General features: G+C 31.6%; 1 protein-coding gene across 1 annotated transcript; it reads right to left on the bottom strand.

Moving 5' to 3' along the window:
* Window positions 1-13,207: 13,207 nt before the first annotated feature.
* LOC149528801 (alpha pinene synthase, chloroplastic-like) lies at window positions 13,208-15,797 on the bottom strand. Its single transcript, XM_089809208.1, has 7 exons — window positions 15,581-15,797; window positions 15,402-15,499; window positions 15,141-15,230; window positions 14,805-15,020; window positions 14,354-14,492; window positions 13,803-14,051; window positions 13,208-13,679 (listed from the first exon to the last, which is right to left on the bottom strand). The coding sequence occupies exons 1-7, from the start codon at window positions 15,782-15,784 to the stop codon at window positions 13,383-13,385; spliced, it is 1,293 nt and encodes a 430-aa protein (XP_089665334.1). The 5' UTR covers window positions 15,785-15,797; the 3' UTR covers window positions 13,208-13,382.
* Between the last annotated feature and the right edge of the window lie 431 nt (window positions 15,798-16,228).

The raw sequence follows: 16,228 nt of genomic DNA, 5'->3' as shown, positions 1-16,228 counted from the left end.
AACAAATTCTTCATTTATTTCGATTCATTCTCATCACTCAACAAGGCTCTTCTAGTAACCAAGACTTCTCCTCTTTTAGCATCTTCAGAATGTGATGATTTAGAATATTCACCTATACATGCAACTTATGCATTTACCTCAAGTCTTTTATTGGTTCTCCCTTGGTGTTGAGGACACTCATAAGCTCTATGTGACTCTTCTTCTTCACAACAGAAACAAGTCCCAGAAGAACAGCCTCTTCTTCATCCTTGACCACTTTGCCTTCCTCTTTGATCCTTATTATTTTGATTCTGGGAATGGTTGAAATTATTTCCCCTCTAATTCTAAATTCTATTGGCCTTATCATTCATTTTCTAGTCTTCATTTTGGCCTCCATAAGACTGTATGTTGGATCTTCCACCATGACCTTATTTACCTTTCTTTCTTTCAAAATTATTGCTTAAATTTTCTTCCATCCTTAAGGAAAACTAGTATGCCTCTTCAATACTACTCATTCTAACTAGATTCAACTCCTCATGAATACTTGGCCTTAACACATTAAGGTAACAGGGAAGTTTCTTCTTGTCAACTTCCACATGGCTTATTCTGATGAGGACTCAATATTACTCTTTTGTATTCTCCTAAAAAATTCTTCCTTCTTGCTTCAACCCTTCATTTTCTTCAGCAGATTGAGATCATAATTGACAAGAATGAATTGCCTCTTCAATCTATCCATGATTTGATTTCATCTATTATTTTTCTCATTTCCCCATCTATTTTTCTTCAACTTAATCTTCTATGACCAATTTTTTTCATTACACATCAACTTTACCTTCACAAATTTAACCATCTTGGGATCTTTGATAACTTCACACTCAAAATATAATTCCAATTCACTAATTTAGTCAATTAATTACTCTAGGTTAAGATTGTTAGAAAGTTAAGTCAAGCAAGCTAGCTGAGAGGGGAAGGGGGGAGGGGGGTTAATAAATTATGCAATTAAAACAACTCTCAATATCCTTATTAATTTCAAAATATGTAAAGATTGCATGGAAAAACTATAGAAAGATAACCATACCTAGGGAAGAGGCAATCTCCAACACTGCCTAATTGTGTTCTTTCTTCTTTTTCAAATCTTTAGTAGTTAGGGCTCCAGCAGGATCAAAATGCTCAATAGTGATGGTAGATTGTGTATGATCTCAAAGACCTCCTAGGTGTAGCTTCATCAAACTTTTCTAGGAAAAAAAGTTATCTCCATTAAACTTGAGTATCTCTCTTTTTGATATCTTGATCTTTTTCTTCTAGTACCTTAAAACTAGTCCTCTTAAGAAAATGGCTCTAATACCAATTCTTGGAATTATTTAGAATAATTGAGAGGGGAGGGGTGCAGGGGGTGGATTAATTATCCAAGGTCTAGATGTATAAAGAAAACTTTTCATAGCTTAGTGAACCCATACCCATAGAATATATTCATCATGCATGCATCCATTAGATCCTACATTCACTTAAACTTGTAGGTTACTATCAAATCAACTTTGCAAAAATCTAAGCATGAAACATAATAGATTCAATAACACATTTGACACAATGATTTTATGTGGGAACTTGATTTGAGAAAACTACTAGTAGCATGCTATTCATTCTCACTATTCTGAAGTGATGCCCTATGAAAGGCCAACCCTATTAAAGGTTACAGTACACACTGTTAAATGTGACCTAGTTAGAGGATTTCAATCACCATGTTAGAAGTGAGCCTTGTTAGAGGACTTTAGATCATTCACTTAGAATATCACCCTATTAAAGGATTCACAAATGATTGTTAGGTCAACCTTAATCCAAAGGATTTACCCTAGACTAGTACAATGATTAGAAAGTACCTATAAAGCTTGATCTAGTAACAAATTACAACTCACTTGTAGATTATAGATCTTAGTTTCAGTCTTCCATTCTGCTTGGATTTCACACACTTTATCTCTAATAGCCTGTTCACCCTTCAAGCATCCATACCCTTAAGTCTCTCTACTTTGCATTACTTTCCAATAACAGTCTCTTATGCTTGGTCTTTGAGGAAGCAATACCCTAAACTCCTTGTCTTCCTTAGGCTCTCACACATGACAACCTTTTCTTCTAACCAACCATCTCTATAAATAGAAAATTAAGATCTTTTTTTATTCAACCTCTATTATCCATTTTAAGGTTAGCTAGGATTAGGTAGGATTCAATCGATCTACCCATCTTCTCATTTTATTCCCTTCTAGAAACTTCTCCTTCAATCCTCTTTGAATTCACTTCAAAATGGTTCACCATGAATTCTGTGTCACCAACTCATCATTGTTATCTTGCACACGGTTCACAAAATTCAAGAAAATAAAATAGTCGACTCAAATTTGTCAAATCCATGATTTAACATGAATACTAGCACTCGACATCAATATGTTGTCACTCGGCCTCCACACTATTCTTCTACTCATCATCAACTAGATCACTCGACAAATGCTAAATTTTACTAGTGTTTGACATCAACTAAACTTTACTTAGCTTACACTATATCACTCAACATACACTAAAATTGTGACTTTACTTAGCTCCAACTAATTTTTCGCTTGCCTTGAACAAACTTTTCTTGACACCTACTATCCACTCGATCAAGCTTGGCAGACTCAATTCTTCTTACTTGTTCTTCTAGACTTTGTTGGTGTATCCAACCATTGCAACATTAAGTAGATAATCAATGCACTATATCATCATCTTAACTTGTCTTTGTACTCCTTTTTACATACCATAACTCAACCTTTTCTCTAGGTTCTTTTGTTATCCCATTTGATCAAATCCTCTTCATCAATCAAATAAATGATAGTACTCAAAATCAACTAAGTAGTTGTTTTACCAATAAGCATTAGGTTTGACATTAGTGATAAAATAATGATTGAAACACATTGTCATACTTGTATCACTCTATTTTCAACACATAATAACACTAGATTTGTTATATAGGGAAATCCTTGATCAGAGGGAAAACCCCAGTGAGGATGGTACCTAGAAAATGATACACTAATTATATATAAGCTCCTTGTTAGAGGATGAACCCTATTGTGAGTCAATGAAATACATTTAGTGCAAATAAGTTTCTGTTAGGATAATTTGAATGCTTGTTAGGAGATTCCAGCATAAAAGATGAATATACCAATAGAGTAAATCACGTTGACATGTTTTCTAATGAGAGAGAAGTCTAGTACATTCTAGATTAAACTTGTGTGGAGGCATAGAAGATGATTGTACCAACTTGAGTTTGAAGGAATGCTTGTTATTGGAAGTGTTATGGATTCAATAGGCTATATTTAGCACTAGCTATTTTATGGTTTTCAATTATTTTAATTTATTTATTAGGGCAAGGTCTATTTTCCCTAGATTGTGTGAAGAGTTATTACAATATGTGGGAGCTTCATTTCTTGAAAGATATCTCTAATCAAAATTTATAAGAAATGTCACATTTTAATACAAATAGAAATAAAAATTTGGGAAATACCTAGTCAACAAGAGTCCATGTATTCATTTGCAAGGTATCAAAAGTCTTTCGAAAACATTTTCAAGCTACCAATTGCAACTAGGAGTCTAGATTGAAGGAAAATGTAAGGTATGGGTTGTCAAAAATAGGAAATACTAAGAGTACGAGTGAATCTATATTTTGCAAACTTTTACCCAATTATGGATATCATTAACAAACTTATTACTTGCATATAAAAGTAAACTGATTATGTTGAATAGTAAACACAACCATAAAATAATGCAACACATAACACCATATTTAATTAACTAGGGAAATCCACACTAATGTAAAACCCCAATGGAGATGGTGCCCACAAAATGATCCATTAATCAAAAGTATCTTGTGAAAGATATTGACCTTGTTAGGAGTCTATTACATCTTTATAGTGTCTTGGTCCTTATTAGAGGACTAGGCCTTGTTAGAAGCCTCAATCCTATAAGGAGTTGATACTAAAATTACACAAAGTATGCAAGTTGATCCCACAACCCAAAAATGTAATAATAATGTTCTTCAATACAAGAGACAAATAATAAAACCTCTTTTCACTATTCATATCTTCAATATCTGATTTTTCCTTTCACTGCTCTTCACAAAAACATGACCACAAATTTGCACTATTCAGATATTACATCAAAATTTGTATCTTAAATGTATCATTGTTATCAGTCACAATTACTCTAAATTTTGCATTCAAAATCTCTTCCTTTATACCTGATTTCTTTAACTTTTTGAGCTTCATTACTACAAACACTTGCCAAATTACAAATTTAGCTCTTTCTCTTTTAGGGTCAACATATATAATGTCATCCCTAATTATTTCAGTATTATTTAGATAAAAATAATAATTCCTAAACCCAAAATAATGATTTTCGTAAGTTTTCCATATTCTGTCTTTTCGATGTTGTTACTGGGAAAATTAGTGTAACTCTATATGTACTGATTCTACTATCTTGTACCCATACATAAAACATCCCAAAATATTTGTAATCGCTCTAGGTATGTGCACACATGACATAAATGCTTCTCCAAACTGCACTCACCAAAATAGTGCATGTGCTAACAAATAAACTCTGTTGTACTTAAACAATTTTCTAAGCCTTTATCTCAAAACTTTATCTCCAAGATCTCATTTCATCTTGACTGTATGTTTCCATAAATGAAAACATAATACTATGAAACCTAGCCAAATAGTCAACAAATATCCCCCTTTTGCATCAATGGGAACATATGGGGAAATTGGCTAAGTCCCATAAACTTCAAATTTTCAAAAACTTGTGGCCTTACAAAAATATTTAAACCTATGGATCATATTTATTTATATCATCTTACATACATAGGGATACTCCCCCTTTGACTATACTCTATCTTCTTTACATACTATACTCTCCTTTTATGTATCATATTTCTACATACAGGTTTCCCCACTTGCTCCCCCTTTGACCTCATTGAAAAAAGGTAGTGACAAAACTTATATACATGGTCAAAATTTTGTTACCTTCTAATTCATGTTGAGTTTGATATTCTTGCAATAAACTAAGAAATTTTTTCTTCCAAATTCTTAAATTATTTCTCCCACATGTCTTTGAGTACTTTTAAAGATACATTGATAATGGTGCACAGTCCATAAGATGCCACTTCTACTACTTCTAAATCTGAATACACAAATTTTTAGTATGATGTCTTACCGTTAAGAAATTCCTCTAGTTTCTTGTGTACATTAATGGTTTTCAACATTATATGTTCTCTCAACAATGAAAATCTCAAGGGATGATTCTCTCTCTTTTCATCTCAATTAGACTTATATGATCATATATCTTCGCAATTCTAGTCTCCAAGTCTTCAATCTTCATTTAAAGTTGTTTTAGCTCATTAGAAAAGTTATGTAGCTCTTTTTGGTTCTTATTCAGTTCCTCATTCACATCTCTTATGAACTTGTATGACAAACTACATTGTCCATACAATGTTCTTCCTTCCATTGCACATCTCCTTAACTCTTTTGTACAAGAGTGAAGTCCTACCAAGTCATTTCTATTGATTTTGCATGTAAATAACTTTATCTCCAAGATCTATTCACTCAAAATTGACTATATGTTTCCATAAATGAGAGCACCATACTATGTAACCTAGCCAAATCGCCAACATGGGCACCATAAACATTGAAGGGCCTATGTTTTACTTTGAAATAGTTTGCCAATTACTTTAGAAGCCATCGTTTCAAACATGCAATGCTATGTAAAGGAGGGTTTTGAACATAAAAAGCTTCTACATTATTGAATGATACTCACTCTAGTGATGGTTTTTTTTATGGAACTACTTCATAAAATCTTTCTTCTAAGATAGTTTGTTCTGAGTTTTTCATCAGTTGGATTGTACTACAATGATTATGATCAAGATAGAAACCTCAAATATCGAATGCTTCTTCCATCCTGCTCACAAAAACACAATAAAAACACATGAATTTATTTCAAGTGTTGTCAGTGGTCACTATTCACACCAAGAAGAACCATTATTTATTTTAATAGGATTGCAGCAGGAATGTGCATGCCGTACATGCCAACTAATGATGTGAATATTGCTTGAATGGTAGAGACAAGTAAGTATTAAAAGCTCTATTGTTCATAGAATAATAGTCTTTGCATACATATTGGAGTGTTTTAGTTTGATTGGGGTGTTGAACAAGCCAAAATAATAGTTGAATCATATGGATGCAAGTAGAGTTGTGTGGATTCCTCATATGGGGTGCATGGAGAACATATAAGCTAGAGTGAAGTTCAATCCTTGAGATTTTGGAAGCTCCATTATTATCTTCTCTTCCCAATCTACTCACTAAGCATACAAAAATGATTGGATAGTTTTGTCTGTCTCCACTCCATAAATTTTAGAAATCATTTTGAATTATTCATGTGCCCTCTAGCCACTACAATATCTCATTTGTGGATTGTGAAGAATCAAATATCAAAGACTTTCACATGAAGCACTTGAAGAAACAAAATAAAGTATTTTCTAGAGTTCTTTTCCAATCAGCTCACATACGTACAACAAAAAGAAAATGGTACGATTGAAGTGCCCACATTGGCACATTTCAAAATGGGCATTACTTTTGAAAGTGCATGCTACATTTCCATGCAAATGAGTATGGAAAGGGATGACATTCCCCAGTGGAGGGAAATGTACATCTTTGTCAGTGATTAGAACTATATGCATAGTCAAAAGGGAAACATCATATACACACAAATGAGAGAGGAATTTTAAGTTGTCAAATGATATATCATGCCTTATGATTATGTCAAAAGTACATAGGGTAGGAACCAAATCCAAACAAGATTGTGCAATAGGTGGTTTGAATTTCATGAGGCTGAGATTGAATTTGCATAGGAAATATGCATTGAAAAAAGGCACAACATCATGTTGACACCCTATAGGAAATTGTAAGTATGATGACCAAGAGGAGCATTTTCCTCATTGTAGATGCATGTAGAACAATTAAATGAGGGTTAAAAAGATATCCCACATTTAGTAGGATTTTTATTCCTTTAATGTTTTTATATACTAATGCAATAATACCTTGTCTCAAAGGGAAGTTCCTTTTGATATGCAAGAGTGTTGTTCAAGTTGGGCTTATGGAAAGTAAAGGTAGAAATTTTGTTAATTTTGAATTAATTGGCTACTGACATGGACCGATGCAATGACTCTAATAGTGAACTAAAATTCACCATGTGACATGCGAATTGAGATGTGTATTGGAGAAACTAGACATGTAGACCAATATCATGTTATCACAGTATTGGTAGTCAGACATCTACAAAAATTACTCAGCTAGGTAGAGGAAGGGTCTGATAGTGATGACAAGTTAATGGTGCTACATGGCCCAATGACATGTTTTTGGGAGATCATAGTAGAAGAACATGAAAACATCAAATGTTTCCACATGTTATGGCAGGCCCAGTAGGAGTCAAGGTTGGAGGAGGTGAGGTGGCACATAGTTGTAGACAAGGTGGCCAAACTAGAAAATGATAGAGTGACACATGGTAGACAATCCCAAAGATAATGACCTAGGTGATGGAGTTAATTTTTTAGTTTACAATTGATACTCATACTCTTAATGACAACTGGACACTTTAACTTTCATTTTTTTTCTTATGGTAAGTCAAGATAAACTATATGACTTTTGACTACTCTAATTTTATTAACATACATATAAATGAACATTTAGACACTTGGCTATATATTTCCTTTTCAATGCTATGTTTGATGGAGGTATATAATAGTGTATGTATGTCCTACTCTCCTTGGCTAACTATTTTAGCATCTTCATTGATTATTTGGTATTTTATTTATTATTTAGCTTAGGGTTTTTAATTGGGGAATGATTAAGACTTCACATAAGATAGCATTTGAGGTATGGTACCCTTAGAAATTAGGGTGAATATACTTACTGCAGATCATAACTTCACCAAATATCATGCTCTTTTAATATTGCATTATGTATATTATCCTTTGAAAATTAGCATTCTATAAGTTATGCTTTTTATCTAAATATTGTTTGGTATCTGCTCTCAAAGCTTAATAGTGGAGACCTATAAAATCTATGTAATTATACATTGAGGAGGATAAGTATGGTATGGTAGCTTCTCAATTATGAGTTGTCATTATATTTGAATTTATTGTTTTGATAGAAGATTTTGGTATCTTGGATGGATTTTTTAACATTTTTGCCAGACCTTAGTTTTTTAAATACTAGTGCCAGGGGCCCAAATTCTTTTAGATCTATTGTTTTCCTAAAATATGTTCTTACAAATTATATTCTTGTTGTGGTATATTGGATAAAAGTGGCTTGGTTTTGTTTTAAGAGATAACTCTCACTATTTATGATCACTTGGCTTAACTTGAAAGAAGAATATCGATATTTCTTCTTAGGACCATTTTGTATACTTATTTTGTTGTCTATATGAGTATGGATGCTTATCCTAATTAATACTCTATTCATTATCTGAAGTTATTCCCTTCCAGTTATTACTTTTACAATTAATATAATAAAGGTGTATAGTAAATGATGTGATTGTTTTCTTATTGGATTCCTTAGTATGTACATTCGGCTATCATCAAGTATGAACATTTATCACTTTTTTTCATCTTCTCCTTACCCTTTATCATTTTATCCATGATAATATCTTATGTTGAGATAATCATACCCATTCATGATGATTTCAAGACAAGAGAACTTAAGGCTGGAAGGTTGAAGGGAAAGGGGAAGGTTGTAGATGGATTTCTCTAGCCTAACTCCACTCCAACAACTATGTTATTGTGTGTTGATATGATTCTTATGATCATATTGGTTTTGATAAACTTCATAGAAATAAATAATACCTCTATTGAAAAACTAATATGTTGGTTTTAGTTGGTTGTGGAAGTTGTTCTATTTTGTAGGTTGAGTATGGTAACATGAAGGGAGGCATTTATTAACACACGAGAAATGAATCATTCACAAACACCAAGATTAGTGTCAACAGATCCCTTATATGATATAATTTTAAATTTTCAAGGAATACCTTGTAAGGAGTTCAAAATTACAAGTCTTAATTTGTATGTATTTGTAAGCCATAAATGCACATATATGACTGTTGGTCTAAGGAGAATATTTTAGTTATGAGCATAATATCAAGAATAAATAAGTATTGGGCTACACTAGGAGTTTTCTTCCCCCATTCTTTTCCCCCCAATACTTGCACTTGTATGGAGTGTAAAACAATAATTTATTAAATTAATAAAACAATTATGGAACTATGACCAATTATAGATCAAGTGTAAGTGTGAGTGTGTGTGTACATTCAAATAAAATCTTCTATAAATATCTACTTTCATTAATTTGGAAATAGACTATTGATAAAATAGAGTATTATGACTCTTTGAAAAGGTGAACTACTTTATGTGATTTATACTCATATAAGAAAATATTTTAGGAAACTATAAAATAGATTAAATTTTGTTCAATTATAGAAAAGAACATGTTCTCTCAACAATGGTTTTCAATGTTATATGTTCTGAGTTTTTCATTAGTTGGATTGTACTACAATGATTATGATCAAGATAGAAACCTCGAATGCTTCTTCCATCCTGCTCACAAAAACACAATAAAAACACATGAATTTATTTCAAGTGTTGTCAGTGGTCACTATTCACACCAAGAAGAACCATTATTTATTTTAATATGATTGCAACAGGAATGTGCATGCCACACATGCCAACTGATGAGGTGAATATTGCTCGAATGGTAGAGCCAAGTAAGTATTAAAAACTCTATTGTTCATAAAATAATAGTCTTTTGCATACATATTGGAGTGTTTTAGTTTGATTGGGGTGTTAAACAAGCCAAAAGAATAGTTGAATCATATGGATGCAGGTAGAGTTGTGTGGATTCCTCATATGGGGCGCATGGAGAACATATAAGCTAGAGTGGAGTTCAATCCTTGAGATTTTGGAGGCTCCATTATTATCTTCTCTTCCCAATCTACTCACTGAGCATACAAAAATGATTGGATAGTTTTGTCTGTCTCCACTACATAAATTGTAGAAATCATTGTGAAGTATTCATGTGCCCTCTAGCCACTACAATATCTCATCTGTGGATTGTGGAGAGTCAAATATCAAAGACTTTTACATGAAGCACTTGAACAAACAAAATAAAGTATTTTCTAGAGCTCTTTTCCAATCAGCTCACATACGTACAACAAAAAGAAAATGGTGCGATTGAAGTACCCACATTGGCACATTTCAAAATGGGCATTACTTTTGAAAGGGCATGCTACATTTCCATGCAAATGAGTATGGAAAGTGACAACATTCCTCGGTGGAGGGAAATCTACATCTTTGCCAACGATTAGAACTATATGCATAGTCAAAAGGGAAACATGATATGCACACAAATGAGAGAGGAATTTTAAATTGTCAAATGATATATCATGCCTTGTGATTATGTCAGAAGTACATAGGGTAGGAACCAAATGCAAATAAGATTGTGCAACAAGTGGTTTGAATTTCATGAGGCTAAGATTGAATTTGCATTGGAAATATGCATTGAAAAAAGGCGCAACATCATGTTGACACCCTATAGGAAATTGTAAGTATGATGACCAAGAGGAGCATTTTCCTCATTGTAGGTGAATGTAGAACAATTAAATGAGGGTTAAAAAAATATCCCACATTTAGTAGGATTTTTATTCCTTCAATGTTTTTATATACTAATGTAATATTACCTTGTGTCTCAAAGGGAAGTTCCTTTTGATATGCAAGAGTGCAGTTCATGTTGGGCCTATGGAAACTAAAGGTCAAAATTTGGTTAATTTTGAATTAATTGGCCACTGACATGGATCGATGCAATGAATCTAATAGTGAACAAAAAGACACCATGTGAAATGCAAATTGAGATGTGTATTGGAGAAACTAGACACGTAGACCAATATCATGTTATCACAAGATTGGTTGTCAGACATCTAAAAAAATGACTTAGCTAGGTGGAGGAAGGGTCCCATAGTGATGACAAGTTAATGGTGCTACATGGCCCAATGGCATGTTTTTGGGAGATCATAGTAGAAGAACACGAAAACATCAAATGTTGCCACATGTTATGGTAGGCCCAATAGGAGTCAAGGTTTGAGGAGGTGAGGTGACACATAGTTGTAGACAAGGTAGCCAAACTAGAAAATGATAGAGTGACACGTGGTAGACAATCCCAAAGATAATGACGTAGGTGATGGAGTTAATTTTTGAGTTTACAATTGATACTCAGACTCTTAATGGCAACTAGACACTTTAACTTTCATTTTTTTTCTTATGGTAAGTCAAGATAAACTATATGACTTTTGACTACTCTAATTTTATTAACATATATATAAATGAACATTTAGACACTTGGCTATATATTTCCTTTTCAATGCTATGTTTGATGGAGGTGTATAATTGTGTATGTATGTCCTACTCTCCTTGCCTAACTATTTTAGCATCTTCATTGATTATTTGGTATTTTATTTATTATTTAGCTTAGGGTTTTTAATTGGGGGATGGTTAAGACTTCATATAAGATAGCATTTGAGGTATGGTACCCTTAGAAATTAGGGTGAATATACTTACTAAAGATCATAACTTCACCAAATATCATGCTCTTTTAATATTGCATTTTGTATATTATGCTTTGAAAATTAGCATTCTATAAGTTATGCTTTTTATCTAAATATTGTTTGGTATCTGCTCTCAAAGCTTAATAGTGGAGACCTATAAAATCTATGTTATTATACATTGAAGAGGATAAGTATGGTATGGTAGCTTCTCAATTATGAGTTGTCATTATATTTGAATTTATTGTTTTGATAGAAGATTTTGGTATCTTGGATGGATTTTTTAACATTTTTGCTAGAACTTAGTTTTTTAACTACTAGTGCCAAGGGCCCAACTTCTTTTAGATCTATTGTTTTCCTAAAATATGTTAGAAATTATATTCTTGTTGTGGTATATTAGATAAAAGTGGCTTGGTTTGGTTTTAAGAGATAACTCTCACTTTTTATGATCACTTGGCTTAACTTGAAAGAAGAATATTGATATTGCTTCTTAGGACCATTTTGTATACTTATGTTGTTGTCTATATGAGTATGGATGCTTATCCTAATTAATACTCTATTCATTATCTGAAGTTATTCGCTTCCAGTTATTACTTTTACAATTAATAAAATAAAGGTGTATAGTAAATGATTTGATTGTTTTCTTAGTGGATTCCTTAGTATTTACATTCGGCTATCATCAAGTATGAACATTTATCACTTTTTTTCATCTTCTCCTTACCCTTTCTCATTTTATCCATGATAATATCTTACATTGAGATAATCATACCCATTCATGATGATTTCAAGACAAGAGAACTTAAGGCTACTATGTTATTGTGTGTTGATATGATTCTTATGGTCATAGTGGTTTTGATAAACTTCATAGAAATAAATAATGCCTCTATTAAAAATTAATATGTTGGTTTTAGTTGGTTGTGGAAGTTGTTCTATTTTGTAGGTTGATTATGGTAACATGAAGGGATGCATTTATTAACACACGAGAAATGAATCATTCACAAACACCAAGATTAGTGTCAATAGATCCCTTATATGATATAATTTTAATTTTTCAAGGAATACCTTGTAAGGAGTTCAAAATTACAAGTCTCAATCTATATGTATTTGTAAGCCGTAAATGCACATATATGACTATTGGTCCAAGTAGAATACTTTAGTTATGAGTATAATATCAAGAATAAATAAGTATTGGGCTACACTAGGAGTTTTCTTCCTCCATTCTTTTCCCCCCAATACTCACACTTGTATGGAGTGTAAAATAATAATTTATTAAATTAATAAAACAATTATGGAACTAGGACCAATTATAGATCAAGTGTAAGTGTGAGTGTGTGTATACATTCAAATAAAATCTTCTATAAATATCTAATTTCATTAATTTGGAAATAGACTATTGATAAAATAGAGTATTATGACTCTTTGAAAATGTGAACTACTTTACGTGATTTATACTCATATAAGAAAATATTTTAGGAAACTATAAAATAGATTAAATTTTGTTCAATAATAGAAAAGAACATTTATCAAAATAAAATGAGGCATGGGATGATACTAATAAGGGAAAAAAAACTTATGAAAATCACATGGCTATTAATATTTTGACAGAATAATCATTATTTATAACCACACAAGTGTGTAAATCCATTCACATAGATAATTAATAAACCATAGTCATTATGATAGATTCTATGTATCAAAAGGAGACTATGCTCTTGATAACAAGTAGATGTAACTTAATAAAATAGTCACATAGGAACTGGTTCAATCATGGTTTTACTGATAATATTCTTTGTCTCAATGCCTGAGACGCTAAATCCATCTCTTTCCTTGTAGAGAAGCTGGAGACCTTTTGATAGACCATATGCATGATCTTTACTGAGTAGTGGAACGTTATCAAACTTTAAATATTCCCAATTTAATTCTTTGAGATTTTCTTCAATTAAATAATTGAGATACTCTAATGCATCTTCCTCTGTAGATCCAGGATGATCTTTCATATAACATGTTATACATGATACTTCTTCTCCACGATCTGCCTCGGCCTTCAAAAATGAATATAACTTTGTAAGTTTTTATATACAATATCCTTTTAATCTAACCAATCAATCTTATGCATGAATAAACTTGATATTTTAAAAGTTAGATTTTCTAAATTTATAACATACCTTGAAAGTCTTTGTGTCGCCTCTTAATCTGAGGGTTATGCCTAAAAGATCATTAAACCTTGATGGATAATCAATTTCTTTAATAACATCCTCAAAAATGGGAGCATCTAGTGAGAGTACAGGTTGTAAGGTCACAACACGAGCCCCAGAGCTTACTTTTCCATTCTCTAAATATTCCTCAAAGGATGGCATAGAACCCATAGCAAGCCACTTTGCTTCTTGAAGGTAAGCATCTATGTAAACTTCCCACTGTATTTACAGAACATTCTAAATTAGTATAAATAATTTTGAGTAATTAAACTATAAAATAGATATAAAATAAGACTCAAAATAAATATTAAATCAAATTCTATAAAATTTTAAAAATAAATTTTCACTTATCTCACATTTTATGATTCTTTTAAATGAAATATAATAGTCTTTAAGTTGCATTAAGACTAAATAAATTAGTGAAATGAATATATTAATTTAACTAAATTTGTTTCCTATAGATTGCATACTAATAGAATATCAAATATATGTATTAAAATTAAATATTGGCAAAATCTTACAGCTTTTCGCGCATAGTCAAGTGTGTCTCTTCCTTGAGTTTTTTCAGCCTCTTGAGCCATGTCCCTCAAAGCTTCATCAAATACCTTGAATGTCAACTTCATAAATTCTGGAAGTCCTTCCATGTATGCTAAATCCCACCTTTCATAAAGTAAACGATAATATATTAACATAATATATCTATCTCTCAATTTAGAAATACATCAATATATTAGATTGTTCAAATGTATTTATTAATGTGAACAGATATGTGCATTTGAAAGTACATGAGAAATAAAGAAAACTAAACTTGTTTATATCTACCCATTATGAATTATGATAGAGTGTCATTAATCTATCAATTATTTACATGAGCATAATGATCCCTATGGAGATAACTAGAATTTTAATAGATACATGGCTTAATATTTTTATTTATATATCACCATTATATAAATGTAAGAAAATAAATACCTCTTTATGCCTTTTGTGAAGATTTCAAGTTCATCTATAGTTCCATAAGTGTCATAAATATCATCCAAACAAGTGACCATAGTGGCCATCTTCGCAAACCCAATTCTAAAAGTAGAATATTTTGGCTCAATACACCATGCAGCTGCCCAAAAGTAAAATTCCACATGGCGATGACGTGCAAAATCTAGTTTAGTTAGCCCAGACTCTGTCCACCATCTATAATGCACACCCATTGTTGAATCAATACAATTTTCCATCTATTTGATTATGAATTATGTCATAAATAATTTAATTTCCAAGCTAAGAGAATATCTTACATAACATTAGTTTTTTTACCTTGAGAGGATTTGAAGCTCTTGTTGTTGAATTGATTGGATCATATTGAAGTCTATCTTGGCCAGTTCTAAAATTTTTGAGTTGAAAACACTACAATAACTCCAAATTTACAATGTGAAAATATAATAGATAGGCTCAATAAAATTAAAAAACCCAATTTTCCATTCTATAAAAAAAATAAAAGACTAAATTTGTTTTCTAAAAGTTATCTATGTATTTTCAAATAGGAAAGATGGGCATGGTAGAGGGTATTGAAATTACTTGTTTGTAGTCTTGGCATCTCCATATAGGTCAATATATGTCCTTGCTTCCAACCTAGGCACATTAGTGTGCCAACCATACTCTAGATTATATTGTATCTGTCACACAATATAAATTAGAATTGCAATTGATAAATGAATTGATAGATAACATAAAATAATATTAATAGATATAGATACCTCTTTTGCAAGATTGGTATTATTAATATTGGGTAGAGCATTTTTCAAATATGAAGTAGAAAATGCTTTGGCATCATCCATGGCTTGCTCCTTCGGAAATGCAATGAGTGAAGCTCGAAATAAGTTTAGAATGCTTCTTAGCTCCTCCTCGGTTGTTTGACTGGGCAAGTATTTTCCATCTTTATTTGTGAATTGTTGCAACATAACTGATATAATATCAAGTTAGAAACAACTTCGCTTGATACTTTTAGAAAATATAATTTATTAGATAACTATATTCCCTTAATAATCATAAAATAATTATTTTAATTTAAATGTAAATATATTCAGATTTCAATCTTTATTTTAAATACTTGGAAATAGGAAAAGAGATATTATTCATGTTGAGAGCGCAACATATTGATATGATATGTTGGGGACAGTTTTTTTCAACAATTAAAATGAAAAAAAATCAATGGCACGATTTTTGACTTGGCAAAACGTTTCTTCTTTTCCAATATTTCGTTGTCTCAAGGATATTCATGGATTTCTAATAAAGCCATCATATTGGACTGACTAATTTTAAGACTATAAGACTATGAGATATAAGGGACAAAATGGTATGAGATAAAATAAAATTTTGTATAAATTTTTTTGGTATAAGTTTAG

This window comes from Cupressus sempervirens, chromosome 11, assembly GCF_028749045.1.
Source record: "Cupressus sempervirens isolate cs-2001-9-10 chromosome 11, ASM2874904v1, whole genome shotgun sequence".
Classification (NCBI taxonomy): domain Eukaryota; kingdom Viridiplantae; phylum Streptophyta; class Pinopsida; order Cupressales; family Cupressaceae; genus Cupressus; species Cupressus sempervirens.
The sequence above is the reverse complement of the archived record's forward strand: the minus strand, read 5'-3'. Positions and strand labels throughout refer to the sequence as shown.